The following is a 19,042-nucleotide window of genomic DNA, read 5'->3' as shown; positions in this document are numbered from 1 at the left end:
AATCGCTGCATCGCTCATTTCTCCAGAATGTGTCCTGTACACGGTGCGGCCTTTACGAGAATTCTTTTTTTTTAAAAAAGATATTTATTAAAGTTTTCAATTTTTTATGCAAACAAAAAACAAACAAAAAAATTAAAAAGACATATAGTTCATAATACATAGTTTTCAATACCATATTTCTCTGACCTCCTCATACCTCTCCTTCTTGTATTCCATTTCAAATTATTTGTTCAGCAAATCCTTAACTTAAAGCATTACCATTACAGCTAGAAACCACTCAATTTCAATCCAGCATCATTCGACATTCCTTAATTTTACAATATTTCTGTAAGTAGTCCTTAAATTTTTTCCAATCTTCTTCTGCTGACTCTTCTCCCTGGTCACGGATTCTGCCAGTCATTTCTGCCAATCCCATACAGTCAATCAGTTTCATCTGCCATTCTTCCAGAGTGAGTAATGAATTCTTGCCAAACATAATGCAGTTGTCATTTGTCCATCACCTCTCTCCTGCTAACCAACACACACATACAGACACACCCTTGCCTCTGTGCAAGGTCAACATCTAAGCTCTGCATTGCAAACACAGCGGGGTGTGGTGAGGGGGCTGAGCAAAGGCCAGCCTGAGATTTTCCATCGCCTCTTCCCAAGCAGCAGACCAGCAGGGCAAACAACACCCAAAACCAGTAATGAACTCATGTGCTGACTAGGAATTCTTTCAAAGGTGCTGAAGTGTATCTAATAATAATGAAAACAGATTTCTTAGACGGGGTGAACTAATCAGAGCTCTTTCCCCCTAATTTTATACTCCCCCATCATTTTATACCTAGAATCATAGTTGACACTCCAGGGGTCATCTAGTCCAACTCCCTGCAATGCAGGAATCTCAACTAACACATCCATGACAGGTGGCTATCCAACCTACTTGCAATCTGTTGTATTTGGAAAAACCAATAAAATACGTTTAACGTACAGTGGTACCTCAGGTTAAGTACTTAATTCATTCCGGAGGTCCGTTCTTAACCTGAAACTGTTCTTAACCTGAAGCACCACTTTAGCTAATGGGGCCTCCCGCTGCTGCCGCGCCACTGCAGCACAATTTCTGTTCTCATCCTGAAGTAAAGTTCTTAACCCGAGGTACTATTTCTGGCTTAGCGGAGTCTGTAACCTGAAGCGTCTGTAACAATAGGTACCACTGTAATAATAATTGTAGTTGATAATAATAATGCTGTTGCTGAGGATATTAGTGGTTAGGATGCCAGACTAGGAGCTGGGAGAGACTAAGGTTCAAATCCTCACTCAGCTATGAAGCTCACTTGGGCCAGTCTAACCTACATCACAGGGCTACGGTTGCAGGAACTAAATGAGGAGCGAGAGCAATGTGTGCCACTTTGAGTTCCTTGGGAGAGGAATGTGGGAGACAACTGTAAGCGTAAGAAACTGTGGTGGAGCAGAAGAGGGGAAAGTCTTCGTTCGAATCCCTTCACCCTCATCAGGGATGCCTGTGCTCAAATGCACACACACAAGACAGACACTTGCACCTCGCCCCCTGTTCAGTTGCCCTCCACTTCCTCTGGCCTCAGTATTAGGAAAATGGTTACGAAAAGGAAATACAAGGAGCTTCCTAGGTTTAAAGTAGGCCTGGCACTAAATGCTTAAATATAAACCTTTGCTCGAATGCCAGGAAGACGTGAGCCCCATGTAGGGCAAGAAAGGAGAAGGCAAGAAAAATGTGGGAACCCTGAGAATAGCCTGGGCTGGAGAGTTATTTTAGAGGGCGTACAACTTCTAGGAAGAACATGGAGGATAGGAATGTGCAGCTGTTGGGAATGCGGAGCAGTGGCGGCCCCTGGCGGGGCTGGAACATGAGCAGTAAATTATACAAATGGCATTCCTGGCCAAGCGTTTGGGAGCATGCTGAGCACGCCCAGTAGGAGCAACTGAAGCCTCGCTTCTGCCTTCTCTTGGAGTAGTTTTCCTCCCCTCCCTACCCCACCATGTGGACAAGGGAGAAGCAGATTATTTAGGGGATGAGAGGCTTGCAGAATCATGCAAAGTTTGTTGTCACATGTGGATGCTTGAAACGCATAGAGAGAAAAAGGCCAGAGCATCTTTTATTGTGATATGTTTGATGCAAGCACTGCAACACTGCAGTTTTAGCAGGAACAGAGCATGCTCAGCCTATCCCCTGATACTTTGGACATGCTCAGAATAATAAAAAGTGATGTTTTAAAACAATGCAGCGCATACTCAGATCCACCATCTTTATTGCAACAAACAAATGATCCTTTATACAAAGTTAGTGAGTTAACACACACTGAAAATAAAGATTAGTGTAAAACACGTTGCATAGTATTTCTTTGGAAGTTAAAAAAAGGCACTCTCCCCAAACTTTGTTTGCAAGATGAGGTTTCTCCTACCGTGCTTTCTGTGGCTAGGTCAATGCCCAGGTCCCTACGAGCAAGTTACAAAGAGCAGCGGTGGCCTTAGAGGCACAGCATGGGGAGAGATGCTGGCAGAGGGGGGAACAATCACAGGACAGGACAGGACACAGCTGCAAAGACATCCCTCATGGATGCTCTGCAGGCTTAGGGAGAAGGAAAATGGTGAGAACATCTGTGCAACACCAGCTCCCATCAGCACTGACCACTGGCTCAACATCTGCAGGGCCACAAGTTTCCCAGTCCCTGAACTGGCAAAGCTAGGGCTTTTCTAGATGTAATGACATCTACCCTCTGCCCACCACACAAAAAGTTCTTTGGGTTCAAAGTTGCTTGCAGCAGTTCAACATAGTTTTTTTCTCCCAAGTGCAGAAGTGAATGTACAACCTCAAACGGGGTACGTATATTTAAAGTTAATAGATGCACTAAACACCACTCATTTCTCGCCCAATTCTGGGAGGCTTCCAGACGTGTCGATGGGGTATGTGTACACACATCACGATCCAGCTGTGCCCTAGCTGCAAATGCAATTGTGCCTTTCTAAACACCCAAATATAAAATGGAAAGATGGCACATTTCTCCCCTAGAGTTCACATCTCTCAGGGCACACCTTTGTTTTGAATACCCCCAGCCTGCTAAGGTAAAATGCTTAATAACATTCCCTGTTACAATTCTGGAGTGAAATTAAATTTTCTGCAAAAGGCAAAAAGAAATAAAATGTGTGGAGCCCTTCTGTTGCATAAATCCTTCCTTGCTGCAGTACCAACATGTGGCTATGTTCAGGCTACTTCAAGGGAATTGGAACCTAATTTTTTTTTTGGGGGGGGAGGGCATTTACGATGAATGCAGAAGTTGTTCAGATGTGCAGACAAAAAACCCCTTCAGAATGCCAACATTGGGGGCTGTAGCTGGGTGTGGGGAGGTGCAGCTAGGACAGAGCTCACCCACCAGAGCTGCATCTCAGGCAGACAAACTGTTCTGCAAATAAACATGCTCTGACTTGCATCTGAAATGGTGTCTCCCAGCTCTGCTTCCTTCAAATGTTTTCCCCCTATAGCTCCCCAGTCGCCAGGCTCTCTGTAAGGAACAGGAGAAATGAAGTGGGGCTTGAAGTAAATGAATGAAGCCAGTATCTGGTCTGCAAAAAGAGAGTTTCTGAAGATGCAACTGCTGGAATAAGAGGCAAATCAAGGCAAGCAAACATCTAATGCAAGATTAGAGCTCAGCTTTCCCGCTGACAGTGGCCCCCAATGTTCTTCCTCCTTGCCCTGAACCTCATATGCTCAGCAGAACCAAATTTGGAGAGAAAGCAGTGCAGGATGCAGGACTCAGCCATCAAAGGGCAAACAGCTGCCAGGATCCCCTGCTGCACACTGAGAACAAACTCAGAAATTGGGAGAAAAGTTACTTGAGATGTATTGGTGTGTGTGTGTGATTTTGGAGGGGGGAGGGTTTGGCTCCAATCCCAGAAGGTGGTTAGAATGCCGACAGCTCAGCTGCCCCCCAAGTCGATTGGTCCCTATAATGCCACCCGCTGAAGGCAGTCAGCCCTGCTCCAGGTTCTCTGCCCCCCGGACAGCCGAGTAGGAGGTGGGGGCGTTGGACAACTGGCGGCCAAAGAACGAGGTAGTCCGGCGGGGTTTCACCCTCTTGATTTCTTTCCCTGGGGAGAGAAGCAGAAACTGCTCAACAACGGCAAGGCAGTCCAGTCCAGGTCCAGCAGTGCAGAGATAACAATGGTTCCTACCCCAAGAGGAGCCTTGCCGGGGGGGCGGGGGGTCTTTAAAAATATATATGTCCCTCTAGTCCAGCATTGCGTTTTCCTCAAGCAGAGCAGTGAGGCGACAACCCTCTTCAGTGTTCCTTATCCCAAGGACTCAGCAATCTGAGATAGACTGTCCCTAGGCTTGGAGGCTCCGTTTCTCTGGTACGGCCAACAGTCATCAAATCAGGGGTTTACTCTGACAATTGAATAGATCAGGGGTGGGGAACTGGTACACCTAGCCCAGCACCCTGACCATGGGAAGCCCAAGAAGCAGGACATGAGTCCAACAGGCCCCCCCTCTCCTGCTCTTTGCAATTCCAAGCCACTGGCACCTAGGGGCGGCAGCAGTGGCAGGGAGGGCTCAGGTCCTGGAGGCTGTCTACAGCTCCATAAATTGGCCTCATCCCTGTTTAAAGCCATCCGAGTTGGTGGGCTGTCGCTGCTTCTTGTGGGAGTGAGTTCCATAGTTTAACAATGAACTTTGGTTTTTATTTTATTTATTTCCATGCCATATTGTGTTACGGACTATGAACTTTGTGTAGAAGTGCTGGGTCCCTTGGTACAGGCAGTCTCCTACCCCTCCCTTACTTTTCACAGTACTAATAGAATGAGAAAGAAGAAGAAAAACCCGCTCTAGTCACCTCTTCCATATCGTGCATGGTTTTAAACACGTCTTATCATGTTCCAACCTGACTTTTTTCCTAAGCTAAAGAGCCCCAAGCGCTGTCCACCTGAGCCCCTGTGGTCTTGTCTTGTCAAACTAGGACCAGAGTCTTGTCAAACTAGGACCAGAGCTCAAATCCCCACCTGGGCATGCAGCTTACAGGGTGACCTTGAAGGCCAGTCCCTGCCTCTCTGTTTAGCCTACCTTACTGGGTTGTGGTGGGGATTAGATGAGAAGGGGAGAACCCTCTGTGCCACCTTGAGCTTCTTGAAGACTAAGGTGGGATATAAATGCAACAAAATAAAATTGCAACAGCAGCTGCTCCAGCTGTTCAATCAATTTTGTCACCCCTTTCCCCCTCAGTTCTTTGTGATGAGGCAACCGGAACTCCACACAGAGCTCCAAAAGGGTCACAACAGAGGCTTGTCTGTAAGCATTGTGATACAGTGGTAGCTCAGGTTAAGTACTTAATTCGTTCCGGAGGTCCATTCTTAACCTGAAACTGTTCTTAACCTGAAGCACCACTTTAGCTAATGGGGCCTCCTGCTGCCGCTGTGCCGCCGCTGCATGATTTCTGTTCTCATCCTGAAGCAAAGTTCTTAACCCAAGATACTATTTCTGGGTTAGCGGAGTCTGTAACCTGAAGCGTATGTAACCTGAAGCATATGTAACCTGAGGTACCACTGTATTTGCCAGTTTTGTTTTTCCGATCCTTTTCATATTGCTGTTGTTGGGCTCCAACTTCCAGCACCCCCAGTCAGTGGGGCAATCGGTGAGGGATGCTGGAAGCTGTGGTTCTGCAACATCTGCCCCCTGAGATATGTTTGTGAGACGCCTGGGGAGGGGGCTTTTGGGGGCAGTCAAAAGACGGCATCAAAATAACATGGTACAGTTGTACCTTGGAAGTCGAATGGAATCCATTCCAGAAGTCTATTCGACTTCCAAAACCAAACTATGGCTCCTGCAGCCAATCAGAAGTCGCGGAAGCCCCGTCGGACATTCGGGTTCCAAAAGAACGTTCGCAAACAGGAACAATCACTTCCAGGTTTGTGGCGTTCGAGAGCCAAATTGTCTGAGTTCCAGGGCGTTCGACAACCAAGGTATGTCTGTACCTGGAAGGCCACAGGCTCTCTCTGCAGCTGTTTCCCAGAGTGGTCAACCGCAATCTACCTCTGGGAAGCCAAAAGACCTCACAAAAAATAACTTAACATCCCCCCACCCCTGGCATAGGCTGCATTGCCTCCCACCCTATCAACCACACAAACTTCCGCAACTGGCACCCACCCCAGCTCCCCGCTTTTGCCAACTTACCATCCTCAACATAGTCTATGGTCGAAAGATGCTGGATGCGGCTGCAGAGTACGCTGTTCTGCCGCTGGAGCTTGGGGTGCCGCCTGTCAGTTGGGGGGCTCTGGGACGCAGAGGAGGAGGATGCGGCGCTGGGGTCCAGGGTTCCCCCCTCGGCAGCCGTGTTCAGCTCAATGCAATACTCTATCAGGCCGCTCATAAGTTCAGCCTGGAGGGAAGGAAGGAGCATCTAACTGCAGCGGTTAAGAGTGCTGGGCTAGGGCCTGGGAGACCTGAGTTCAAATTCCCACTTGGTCATTATTGTTAGCATTGAATTATATAGTGCCATCAATGTGCATGGCTCTGCGCACAATTAAAACAAGAAGTCCTACCCGCAAAGCTCACATGAAGCTCACTGGATGACTTTGGGCCAGTCACTATTTGAAGTTCGTAATATTACATACCGGTAATTATTTCTATTCCCTCTTGGCTTGATCTTCCTCGCAGGGTTGCTGTGAGGAGGACAAGCTGGGGGCTATGCCACCTTGAACTCCTTGCAGGAAAGGCAGAATAAAAAGTAAAAAATGTAAAGGGACCCCTGACCATTAGGTCCAGTCGTGGCCGACTCTGGGGTTGCAGCGCTCATCTCGCTTTATTGGCTGAGGGAGCCGGCGTACAGCTTCCAGGTCATGTGGTCAGCATGACTAAGCTGCTTCTGGTGAACCAGAGCAGCGCACGGAAAAACCATTTACCTTCCCGCTGGAGCGGTACCTGTTTATCTACTTGCACTTTGACGTGCTTTCGAACTGCTAGGTGGGCAGAAGCAGGGACTGAACAACGGGAGCTCACGGGGATTCGAACCGCCGACCTTCTGATCGGTAAGTCCTAGGCTCTGTGGTTTAACCCACAGCACCACCCAATACATTTAAAAACACAGCTGCTTTTCTTATGACAGTCTTGGGGCACCTTATATTCTTACAAGCTGGGCCTCAAGACGAGGCATCTTTTAGGCCGGAAGAGATGGGCTGAGTTCTCCATGCAAAGTGAGAATTGTTTCTGTGTCCAGACATTTTGTGGAAGATCATTGCCGAACAGCCAGCATGTCATTTATTTTGTTTCGTTGTGTTAAATGCTAAGAAGATTAAAAAAAGTGCTGCTCTTCCAAATAAGGGTTTGGTGCTTGCCAGTTATTTATGCATGCATGAGCACAGCAATGCTTCTGAATACCAGCTGCTGGGAAGCACAGGAGGGGAGAGGGCTCTTGTGTTCGAATCACGCTTGCAGGTTTCCCAGAAGAGGCATCTGATTGGCCACTGTGAGAAGAGGATGTGAGCCTGGACCTGGACCTGCAGGCCCTTCTTAGGTTCTTACCTGCTTGGAGTAGACCTTCAGGAGTTTGTTGACCGGCGTGCCCTCGTTCTCCCCATCAAACTCCAGCCAAAGGATGTGCTCTTCCTCGTTGGGGAAAGTGTGGTCCCAGGACAGCTCCTGGAAGGCCAGGCCAAGCAAGATGTGCTGCCGGGAAACAGGGGGTGGGTGTACAGAAAAGACGGTTAGTGTGCAAGGGGTGCAAGAATGTGTGTGTGTGTGTGTGTCTCCCTGTGGAACACCCTCCCTTCAGATGTCAAGTAGATAAAGAATTACACAACTTTTAGAAGACATCTGAAGGCAGCCCTGTATTGGGAGTTTTTTTAATGCTTGATGTTTTCATTATCTTTTTAGACATGCTATAAGGCACCCAGAGTGCTTGGGGAAACCCATCCAGATAGGTGGGGTATAAATAATAAAAATAGTATTAATTAGCATTATTATTGGCTCATAAGCACATGCTGCCCCAAGACTGGGCACCTGGACTCTTTCAGAACTGGAAAAAGACCCCCCAACATACCACTTATTGAAAAGGTATTTCTTTAAACTGAAAGTATCTAAAGTATTTTATTTTCTTATACAAATATTGAGGCACCTCACATCTGCTCAGTGATACCAGCACATGCAAACTTCTGGCTCCTTTAAGATTTTGCAGAATCTTTTATTTCAATGGCAATGGAATTCAGAGGATGGAGAATACTTAAAAAACCCCAAAACAACCCCAAGTCTTCTGTTTTTTGTAAAGGAACTTTTGTATGAGTTAATACTATATGATTCCTTTGGGAAGAAGTGCTGGACCTTTGTGCTTTTGACCTTCCAGGCTGTGATGCTTCATGGTTTAGATCTCCAAATTTTTGCTTTATTTCTTTTCATTTGCCCTCCCCCTTTTTTTGTTAATAAATAAATAAGAAAAGAAAGGGAAGGGAAGGGCCCCAAGGCACCACTTCTTCCTCTGCCGCCAAGTCTCTCACCCCTTCTCCATATTGCAAATTCTGCAAAACAGCCCAGGCCACGAGGCAGGAAGGGACTCTGGGGCTTAGCCCACAAAGTCAGCCCAGGTCCTGAGAGAAAGAGGCCCCAGTGAGAGGAGGGCTGGCTCACCCCTAGAATCACAGAATTGTAAAGTTCACAGAATCATAGAGCTGGAAGAGACCCCCTCAAGGGTCATCTAGCCTAACCTACTGCAATGCAGGAATCTTTTGAGTTTACCTTCTCCTTGCTGTCGATGATGGAGACACCCTCCAGGCTGATGGCAACTACCACGGACTTGCGCCCTCCCCGATGCAGCAGGCCCTGGGCGGGCTTGTCAATTTCCCCATAGAAAAAGGCACACCTGGAAGGGAGGGGAAGAAACACAAGGAGAGAATTGCAAGTGGGGAATCTCAAGCGCAGACAGGAGGGCGTATGTGATAAGGTCCTGCTTGCTCAAGAACTTCCCACTGGGACATCTGGGTTACCCACTATGGGAACGGGATGCTAGACTAGACGGGCCTCCCTTGACGTGATCCAGCAGCCAGGCTCTTCTTACGCCCTCGTGGAACCTCCAGGTCCAAAAGCAGTCTATCTGGATTCATTGGTTCTTAGGGGTACAGCGATACCTCGGGATAAGAACTTAATTCGTTCTGGCTGCGCGATTTCTGTTCTCAACCTGAAGCAAAGTTCTTAACCTGAGGTACTATTTCTGGGTTAGCAGAGTCTGTAACCTGAAGCTTCTATAACCTGAAGAGTCTGTAACCTGAGGTACCACTGTATTTGGATGCTGTTCAGCAGGCAGAGAGCGCGCAGACAGCCCATGAACATTGCAGCCAGCAAGGCCAGGGCACCCTGACAGAAACCACCCTGTGGTTTGCCATGCTGGCCATCCAGGTTGCCCATTCTGCATCCCCACTCCCGTTCCCACAACCACCAAGCCACCAGACTCACCCATAATGAGGCAGTTCGTGGCACTTCTGCAGGTAGGAGTAGTAAAGCTTGCGCAGGGCAGCCCGGTCCTCGCAGGCCTCCTCCTCTTCAGGCAACTCCCGGAAAGCTCGCAGCAGGCCCTGTTCGTCCGCAGGCGAGTGGGCACTGCCTCGCTTCCACAGGGCTGAGAGGAGTCTGTGGCCTCTTCGGCAAAGGTGGGAAGGCAGGAAAGAGTCCAGCCTCTCTCTGAGGGGGGAGGAAAAAGCTCATTCAGCACAGGGTAAGGTACAGCTCCCTCTGCCCCCCACAGCTCTGTGGGGTGCAGGTTACAGCCCTACAGGGTTTTCCTCATGAGGGGCCACTCTAAACCAGTGGTTCTATAAACTATTCCCAGTGCCCCCCCACATAATAATTAATTAATTCTGACTGGCTCGCCCAAGCCACTCTAGGCTGATTCCAACACATATAAAAGCATAACAAAACACCAAGCATTAAAACCCCTTTTTAATACAGGGCTGCCTATAAGCATTGTTCACAATAGCAGTTTGCATGACCCACTAAGGAAGTTGTAGTCCACGGGGAATGGAGGGCACTTTACCAGCTAACCCTGTTCTAGGCTGCCAGGTCAACAAGGATGGTCCACATAGCTTCGCTATGAAATTACAAACGAGCAGCTACTTCAAAAGGTGCTGGAGAAAGTCACATTTTCTTCAGACACACATGCTAAGATTTTTGGTCATGTTAGGCGACAGACAAAAAGAGGTTCCTGCCTCCCAAAGGATTTGTGTTTGAATCAGCCAACGGGGGACGCAATTCATTAGGCAATGAAAATGTCCCTTAAATGATGGGCCGGAGGCAAAAATTCTTGAGACACGTTTCTTTTGAATTAACAGCCTGTTCTGATCAAGAAATCACCGGCTTCTTAATTAGATTTTTACCCTTTTGGGACCTACAGAACAGCGTGAAAAAAACGAAAGGATCAGAGCAAGCCAGCAGAGGGGACTTCTAAGCAGACAACAGATCTTTTTAGACAAGTATAATTAGGGATTTTAATTAAAAATGGATTAAATTTTTAATTATGATTATTTTGTTCTCAATTGCACCTTGCGTAATGAAGATTATATAGTGGAATAGTTTCACCTGGAAGTTGCCAAGGCCACTAGGGCTAGCTCACTAAAGCTGACGACCGACCTCTTCTTCTCAGAAAAGTGTGACTGCATACACAACATACATTTAAACCACATGACTCCCCCCAAAGAATCCTGGGAATTGTAGTTTGTCAAGCATGCTGAGAACTGAAGCTCTGAGGGGGGCAAACTACAGTTCCCATTCTTCTCCTCTTTTGGGGGGGAGGGGGGAATGTGCATAAATGTGCTTTCAACATATGGTGTGCATGCAGTCTTTTGCGTGCTATTGGATCCTTAACTGGCCCCCTTTCACCTACTCCCAGCCCCCCAGCTTGATCTCCCTCCACTTGGGGACAGGGCGTGAGCTGTCTTCCTTCAACTTGCATTTGGTTCCATCTAACTCTAGGATTCCATTCTGTGGTTGGAAAGTCTCCCCACACCTTTCCTCTTCCCTCCACACAATTGATGATTGCCACTTTTCCCTGAAGGAATGGGTTTCCCAAACCCAAAACTGACTGTGAAGACAGTTTGAAACTGCACCAAAATCCCTATTTTTCCTTAGCTAAAATCCATTAACTTGAGCTCTGAGTCAATGTATAAACAGAAACCCGGCCGTGCTCAGAGCCCTCTCCTTTATCAGCTTGTGACGGCAGGGATGACCCTGACTGCACCAGTAGAACAGAAAAGACACATTTGTACCTTATCTTATGTGCTGACCACAAAAGACGCACAGACCTAAGTCCGGAACAAGGCCAAAGTGTGTTCTCGGAGATGACAACCTGTTCCTCCCCGATAAGAGTGGGAAGAGGAAGATCCTTTTATGGTCAGAAGTACAGGAAGGAATTCCCTTTTATGCTTAAGAATACCAGAGCAAGAACATATGTGATGTCAACCTGCGTACATAGGCTGACGTGGTTGGATTTATATGGGAAGGAGGGAGAGGGTGCCTGGAGGAAATATATACTGCATGAAACTTGTCATTTCTTTGGACTTGTTGTGGACTTGATCACACAAGTGCCTTCTGCTATCTGGAGAGCAGAATGAACTCTTTCTTTGAATCCACCTCGGTGTCATTTGACTTCCTTCCTCCTGTCCAGGAGCAACGCAGACCCAATCAGTGAACTCCAGTAAGGCTACACTGCCTTTTCTCGCCAAACCATTTTTTTTGATTCTCCAAATTCTACCAGATCAGCCACAAATTAAGACAAATTTAATACTTTCCCCCCAAAATTGTTTTCCAATTCTTGATGTGCCCAAAGTTTCCTCTAGTTGCTGCTATGTTTTTTCTAGTTGTTCACATTCCATTCCTTACAAGTAACCTTCTATTACAATAGTTTTTTGTTGTTGTTTTAAAACTTATTATCCTTAACCATCAGCTATCCACTTGCCAATTCATGCACATACAACATTTTAGCATTTGCAAATATTACCACTTGCTTTTATATCTGGGCCATTTTTGATGCCTCAAGAGCTTTCAGAGCCCTTCTTATTTGCCTTCCCCAGCCCCACCTTGCACAGGCACCCCACAGATCTCAGCCCCACAGCTGTGTCCACTTACTTCAAGAAACAGGCTGTGTGCTGCTCCGGATCGTAGCGCCCCAAGTTCACCCGGCAAACCAAGGCTCCCAGCACCTCGCAGTCCGCCAGGTCACAAGGGTACCGCCCTTCCAGGATGTTGTACTTGGCTTCTTCGTACAAGAGCCGCAGGACATCTTCATCCTGGATCTTGGGACGAGGAGATGAGAAATGAGGATGGGCACACAGGCAGCAAGCAGATTCAAAAGCCAAACAGGGGAAGAGGCAGAGAATGTAAGAAGAGGCTGCTGGATCAGGCCCATCTGGTCCAACATCCTGTTCTCACAGTGGCCAAGCAAATGCCTCAAAGGGGAAATCCTCAAGAGGACTCGAGAACACTGAGCAACACTCCCCCCTCCTGGGGTTTCTAGCAACTGGTATTCAGTGTTGAGGATTCCATTCCACCTTTTTGCTGCAGACATGGGATTGTTGCGTGTCGCGTGTCTGTTTACATTCCAGCACAGACTGCTGACGTAAGCGGAACTTCCGCTCTGTGTAGCTGTTTGTTCTCTCTCTCCAAGAAGACGGCAAGGAAAGACAACATGTTTCTTTGTCCTGATTTATGTTTAATAAATGCATAGCTTAGTATGTATCTACAGCCTCAAGCCTCTTCTGTTGCGCAGTATACACTGCTGAGCAAAGTGTGCTCAAGTCTGCAAGCTGATGTATGTCGGAGCAGAGGTCGATGAATCTTCGCAGTGGCAAGGCTGAGAGGGAGACGTTCCAGCTGGGGCCGAGCCAGCTGGCCTTTCAACCCCTAGATGCTAACATTCAGAAGCATTGCTGCTTCCAATTGTAGAGGCCATAACAGAGTCAACAGACCTCTCCTTCATGAATCTGTTGTACTGTGCAATGGCACTACCTAGAGAGTAAAGAAAACTATGCAATTAGAGGATACCATTGGGAGAACTCACCTGGGCCTCCTTCCTCTTTGGGAAAAAGATGTTCCTTCGGAATTGCAGTGATGGCTCATCTGATGAGGAGAAAGAGAACCTAAGAACTGTCCTGCGGGATGAGGCCAGTGGCAACAGCAGCAACTCTCCCCCTCCCACGGTTTCCAGAAACCTGGGATTCAAAAGCACTGCTGCCTCCAGCTGTAGAAGGCAGAGCATAATCCTGCCCTCCACAAATTTGTCTAATAAAAAGAAGCAGGGGACCAGTTGCAGCTCAAGAACTTGGCTATATGGGGCATGTCAAAAGCAAAACAGCCTCTCCTGCAGGCACCGATGCACAACCAGCAGCCCCAGAAAGCTGTGAGTCGCGAGAACCCTGCAGGCAGCCTCAGAAGGGACCCCATCCCACATCCCCAACAGCTCCATAACTACTGTGCAGATTGGTGCCGGCTTGCGCACTAGGCATCCCTCCCCCTCTAGAAAGGGAGGCTGCAACCAGCAGGCCCCCAAACTCTCTGCCCAGTTGTAGCAGAAGGCGAGGAGGAGGCCAGCAGCTTGGGGGGCTGGAGGAGGGAACTTTGCTCACATCCACACCTTCGAAGATCTCATCCTTGGAGCAGCTGGTGAAGCGGAAGAGGAGGTCCTGCCACTGGCGGCAGACCTTGTAGGGCTGGTGTTTGGGCTTCAGCTGCAGTTCTGCCAAGATGAGAGAGAGAGAGAAAGATGGCAGAGAGTGAGGGCTCTCAGCAGGCTCCTGACTTCTCCAGCCAAATGGAAGGTTAAAGGCTAAAGCATTAATTTCCAAAGCCCTGAACAACTTCGGTTCAGGGTGCCTCAGAGACAGCTTGGAGCCATCAATCTCAGCTCACTGAGATCATTTGCAAGCACAGCACTGGATCGCTCCCAGAGCTGGCAAAGCTCACTCGATAACAAGAGGAAACACAAGTGTCATCAGCCCATTCCACATTCCATTACCCACATTTGGATAAAGTGTTTCATGCGCTTCCTATTTTGTCTCAGTGTGTTGGGCCCAATTCTATGGAACTCCCTGCCACTAGAAATCAAGTCAGGCACAATCCCTGCTAAGTTTAAGACACCTGGCTAAAACAACTGAACATTCCAGCAAGCCTTTTGCACCGTATATGCTGCTCAGATGTTTTCATCTCTGTTGCTTAAGCTGAGTTCTAAATTTTGTATATTGTGTGTTTTTATTTTGTAAACTATTCTGAGGCACCAATGCAGTTAGCTGTGACTCCTACACTGCAGGGAACTGCAGAAACTCAGCTATATAATTTAATCACCAAATGGTTACACCAATGGAATGTTTAGACGCCATTTCCACCTTGGTGGAGCTTATGATGATGATGGATGATTTTCTTTTCATTTCTATACCGCTTTATATTTTAAACAATGAATCTGAAAGCAGTTGCAACACATTAAAACATCAAATAAAACAATCCAAAATAAAACAAATGCAAGCTCCAAGGAAAATATTTTAGATCCTTCTCTAAGTGACATTTGCTTTCCCAGTTGCCAGCCTGGCATCTACAGAGATCCATTTGCTCGCAATTGGACCCGCACCTGTTGCAAGAATGCGCCTGGTGCCTGGCTAATTTCTAACACTGGGGGTTGGACTGGATGACCCTTTGGGGTCCCTTCCAACTCTGCAATTCTATGATTCTAGGAAGAGGAGAGCTATATTTTTTAGAAAAATAATCAAACATGAGAAGAGCCCTTCTGCAGCTAGATCAGGCCGAAGGGGGCCCATCTAGCCCAGCGTCCTGTTCTCACAGTGGACAACCAGATGCCCCGATAGGGAGCCCCAAAGCAGGACCTGGAATTTTATTTGTATGGTGCTCATTACGCTAGCAACACATTTTACACAGCAATGCATTTGAAACAAGGGAAAGGGTGTGCGGGTTTTTGGAGGGAAGTTCCAAAGAAAAATATGCATCAAGGGTTGCCACATCGCTGACGTTAGGTCAGCAAGTTTATCACCTAAGTCTAGATGTGGGCTTAGGCGGAGAGAATGCTAGATTGCTCAAAGCAACCTCAAGGGCTCCTGCCACAAGCAACTTTCAAACCTGGGACTTGCTTGACTCACACCTTAGTCATCGACTCAGGTTGCTTGCATGAGCTCTCAAAAGCAGATTTGCAGCTTACATCCCACAATCAGTTTGTGAAGTGCCAGGAATCAGCACATCACCCATGGGAAAGGCACTCTGCACATGCTCAGGTGCACTTCTGGGGTTAAGGAACATGAGATGGGTGCGAGAGGAAGGCACTTTGCACATGCTCAGGCACCCCTCACCGCTAGCTGGCATAACAACAGATTCTCCAGGGGTGCTAGGAGCAGCGACAGAGTTAAGGGCTCATTTAGAAAGGAGCCGCGGAGCCTTACCAAGAAATGGGGAGACCAGCCACAGAGAAAATAGCTCCAGGGCCCCCTCAGGCAACCTCAGGCTTTCCAAGACAATCCGATGGAGCTCGTGGGCCGTGATTGAGGGCAGGTTGTCCACCGTTAGCCGGACCACTGTGTCATCGATCAGGTACACCAGGACGTCCAGATCTGGGACAAGAGAAGGAGGAGGATTGGGACACCAGCACATTTCTTGCAACTGAGCAGAGGTCACAGGAGATCCAGATTCCTGCTAAACTCCCACCCCGTTTTGCGTGAAAATGACGCAGGGGCCCCCAAAACCAACAATCTCCTTCACTTTTCAGATGAAGGAACCAGACGCAGTCAGGTCTCAAAGTATTCTGTGCTGGCATCTAAACCAGACTGCTTTACCACACTTGGTCGCTTTTTTTTTTTAAATAAAATGTTTATTAAAAGATTTTTTTAAATTATACAAAAGAAAAAACAGAAAAAAAGACAAAACAGAAAAATAAGAAGAAAAAATACATCCATCCTTCTCAAATTTTTAACTTTCACTTGGTCGCTTTGATTTGTCACATAATACCTGCTCTGTATTTGTTAAGAGATATTTTAGTGTGGCAGCACCTGAACTTTGGAACTCCCTGCCGAATTACATCATTGTATTCTTTTCGGCACCTGCTGAGAACATTTTAAGTAAATGAGGAGAGCCTGCTGGATCAGGCCAAAGGGGGCCCATCTAGTACAGCATCCGCTTCTTACAGCGGCGAACCAGGTGCCCCAATGGGAAACCGGCAAGCAGGACTTGAGTGCAAGAGCCCCCCTCCCCAGCAACTGCTTTTCAGAAGCATTACTGTCTCCATTTTAATTTTTTTTAGGCAAACCTACCCAGGTATGTAGTAGCTTGACATGTAATGTTTTTAGCTTATTGCCAATTTTAATTATTATTTGAGTGTTTCAAATAGCTGTCTTTTAAAATGTCAGGTAATGCCAAATAAGAATAAAAAAACAATATTGGCAAGTACTTGCCAATCATTTTTAATGATTTCTGTGCAATTTACACACATTTTAACTACCAAGCAAAACTAAATTATATTACTTTAACCAAAATATCTTTTGAATTCCCAAGTCAAAGTGTTGGTGCTGACCTTTAAAGCCCTAAACGGCTTTGGTCCAGTATACCTGAAGGAGTGTCTCCACCCCCATCATTCTGCCCAGACACTGAGGTCCAGTGCTGTGAGCCTTCTGGTGGTTCCCTCGCTGCAAGAAGCCAAGTTGCAGGGAACCATGCAGAGGGCCTTCTTGGTAGTGGCACCTGCCCTGTGGAACGCCTTCCCACCAGATGTCAAAGAGAGAAACAACTACCAGACTTTTAGAAGACATCTGAAGGCAGCCCTGTTTAGGGAAGCTTTTAATGTTTAATAGGTTATTGTATTTTAATCTGTTGGAAGCCGCCCAGAGTGGCTGGGGAGACCCAGCCAGATGGGCGGGGTATAAATAATAAATTATTATTATTATAAGTCATGTTACAACTTTTTAGGTCCCCTCATTTTTGGAATTTGAAAGCTGAAGAATTTGACATGCCCTACTCCCTACCACCCACGGAATGTGGCCTGTCAGGCAAAAGGCAGGACCTTGAAGATCTTGAGGGCTTATCCCATAACCACAAACCCCAACCCTGCTCAGGCCTGTTCCCTTCCAGTACCAGTATGAGGGTCGAGAACCCCCCTGAGGTGCCCACCCCCCCTTTCCAGGCCCTTTCTTCTGCCTCTCCCTCTTCTCACTCACTTCGGGGTCCTGCGGAAGAGATGCTGCTCCTCTGGGAGTGGTCCTCCGTGCTTTGGGGTATGCCGAGCCGGTCCCCCTCCATCTGCAGAGACAAAGCAGGTGCACATCTGAAATGTGAGGAATTGGGTGCGGGTTCAAATCCCAGCTGCAGGATATACTTGAAGAGAGGAAGTTGACTCGTAGTGGGTTGAAGGTGCCTTAGACTGTGTGTGGTAAACCACCCAGCAAGTTTGCAGTTGCTATGCTACACTGACTGGCTTCCAGGGTTTCAGGCTGGGGACATTTCCAGCTCCACCCACTCACCTGTGCCTTATACTGGTCCATTTAGCTCAATGCTGTTTGCACTGACAGGCAGCAGTGGTTCTTCAGCATTTCAGGCTGGAATTAGCGCAGTTAAAAAGACACCGCCTCTCCCCGACTTTGGATGCAGCACAGGTTTTGATGTCCTGCGGCCTCTCAGGATGGTCCTGCTACCTGTGCAGGGGGGGGGGGATCAGAAGGGTGCATGCCCCGCCCCCGTTTTTTCTAGTGCTACTGCTAAACACTTTCCCTCCTCCCCGTCCCCAGCCGCAATCGGAAGGAAGGGCTTTGCACCCACCTCCGCTCCCTTCCCCTTTGTTTCTCCATCCCGACCAACTTTCTTCCGTCTCCAGCAAGTGAGATTGCACTCCTCTCGGGGCAGAGCCCTAGGAAATTCCTCGCCCTGCTCCGCTGGACCCAGAGGGCGGAGGGGCGTGGCTAGGCGCTGCGCTACCCAGGTGAGCCGGGGAGGGGGTGCTGGAGCCTTGCCCAGGTGGGTGGGGGTCAAGTGAGATGGGGAGGGGGCGCACTCAGAGCAGAGGGGGGAGAGAAAGTCCCTAGGAAGCGGCAGCCGGGGCGGGGGAAGCGCGCTGCCTACCTGGCCGCCAGTCTCACCTGTGTCCTCCTTTTCCTTCCTGCTTTCGTTGCAAGGAGGAAAGTTCTGCAGTTCTAACAGGGGACCCACCCCCGTTGCGTCTGCCGTCACTCCTTCCGAGCTCGCCTATTGGCTGCTCCTGCCAGCCCAGGAATTTCACCGGGCGGGGAGGAGGAGAGGGAAACTGCGCACGCGCAAGAGCGCGCGGCGGGGTTTCCCCACCCCCAATTGTGGGGACGTCACGGCGGGAGGCTGGCGCGGGTGATTTGTGACGCGCTTGTAATCGGGAGATTACGGTAGGTAACTGGGGAACGGGCAGCCGCTTGAGCGCCGCGTGGAGAGAAGAGCTTTCCAAGACGGGGCTCCGGCTGCAGCAGCATTTGCCCTCTCTTTAAGAGTCTCTGCCCATCGAGCTCAACGGATTTTTTTCGTTCCTTGGCTTCCACACACCCCGCCCGTTTATCATTGAACGTGTGAAGCGAGGAACACTTCCGATTTTGCGCGTGTGTGTATCTCCTGCTTCAGATATTCCATAAGGCTCTTCCCTAGAATGGAGCACGTGGGCAAGCAGGATTCGAACACAATCCCCTCCTGTGATTTCCAGCAGAGCATAGCCACTCCATGAATTTGACCAGTCCTCTTTTAAAGCCATCTAAGTTGGTGGCCATCACTGCCTCATGCGGCAGCGAGTTCCACACTTCAACTATGTGCTACATAAATAAGTCATTTCTTTTATCTATCCTGATCCTTCCAACATTCAGCTTCGTTGCATTCTCACGAATTCCAGTGTTATGAGAGACGAGGCAAAACTGTACAGTATCCACTTTCCGCAGCCCATGCATGATATTATAAACTTCTAGCTCTTTACTCGCCTTGTCTCTGAACTAAAAATGCCCAAACGCTGCATCCTTTCTTCATGGGGGTTATTCCATCTCCTTTATCACTTTGGTTTCCCTTTCCTGG

General features: G+C 48.2%; 2 protein-coding genes across 4 annotated transcripts in view; one reads left to right on the top strand and one right to left on the bottom strand.

Moving 5' to 3' along the window:
• Positions 1–2,247: 2,247 nt before the first annotated feature.
• Positions 2,248–19,042, bottom strand: part of FRMD8 (FERM domain containing 8) — a 22,216-nt gene continuing 5,421 nt past the window's right edge. The window contains exons 1-11 of one of the 2 annotated variants that reach the window (XM_053368912.1): positions 18,100–18,189; positions 17,185–17,266; positions 15,421–15,588; positions 13,614–13,715; positions 13,041–13,099; positions 12,110–12,276; positions 9,446–9,670; positions 8,732–8,855; positions 7,526–7,669; positions 6,179–6,383; positions 2,248–4,101 (exon numbers count right to left, since the gene is read on the bottom strand). In XM_053368912.1, coding sequence (XP_053224887.1) covers positions 3,983–4,101; positions 6,179–6,383; positions 7,526–7,669; positions 8,732–8,855; positions 9,446–9,670; positions 12,110–12,276; positions 13,041–13,099; positions 13,614–13,715; positions 15,421–15,588; positions 17,185–17,266 — 1,395 coding nt within the window. In that variant the 5' untranslated portion in view covers positions 18,100–18,189 and the 3' untranslated portion in view covers positions 2,248–3,982. Of the gene's footprint in view, positions 4,102–6,178; positions 6,384–7,525; positions 7,670–8,731; positions 8,856–9,445; positions 9,671–12,109; positions 12,277–13,040; positions 13,100–13,613; positions 13,716–15,420; positions 15,589–17,184; positions 17,267–18,099; positions 18,190–19,042 lie in introns of those variants that run through there. The other variant, XM_053368911.1, reaches the window with a different exon arrangement.
• The window catches only part of SLC25A45 (solute carrier family 25 member 45), a 13,010-nt gene continuing 12,285 nt past the window's right edge, over positions 18,318–19,042 (top strand). Inside the window, exon 1 of one of the 2 annotated variants that reach the window (XM_053368915.1) lies at positions 18,318–18,375. The gene's annotated coding sequence lies outside the window, so the exon portion shown is untranslated. The remainder of the gene's footprint in view (positions 18,376–19,042) is intronic. The other variant, XM_053368914.1, reaches the window with a different exon arrangement.

This window comes from Podarcis raffonei, chromosome 16 (assembly GCF_027172205.1).
Source record: "Podarcis raffonei isolate rPodRaf1 chromosome 16, rPodRaf1.pri, whole genome shotgun sequence".
In the NCBI taxonomy this organism is placed as follows: Eukaryota; Metazoa; Chordata; class Lepidosauria; order Squamata; family Lacertidae; genus Podarcis; species Podarcis raffonei.
This window is presented reverse-complemented; position numbering and strand designations above follow the sequence as displayed.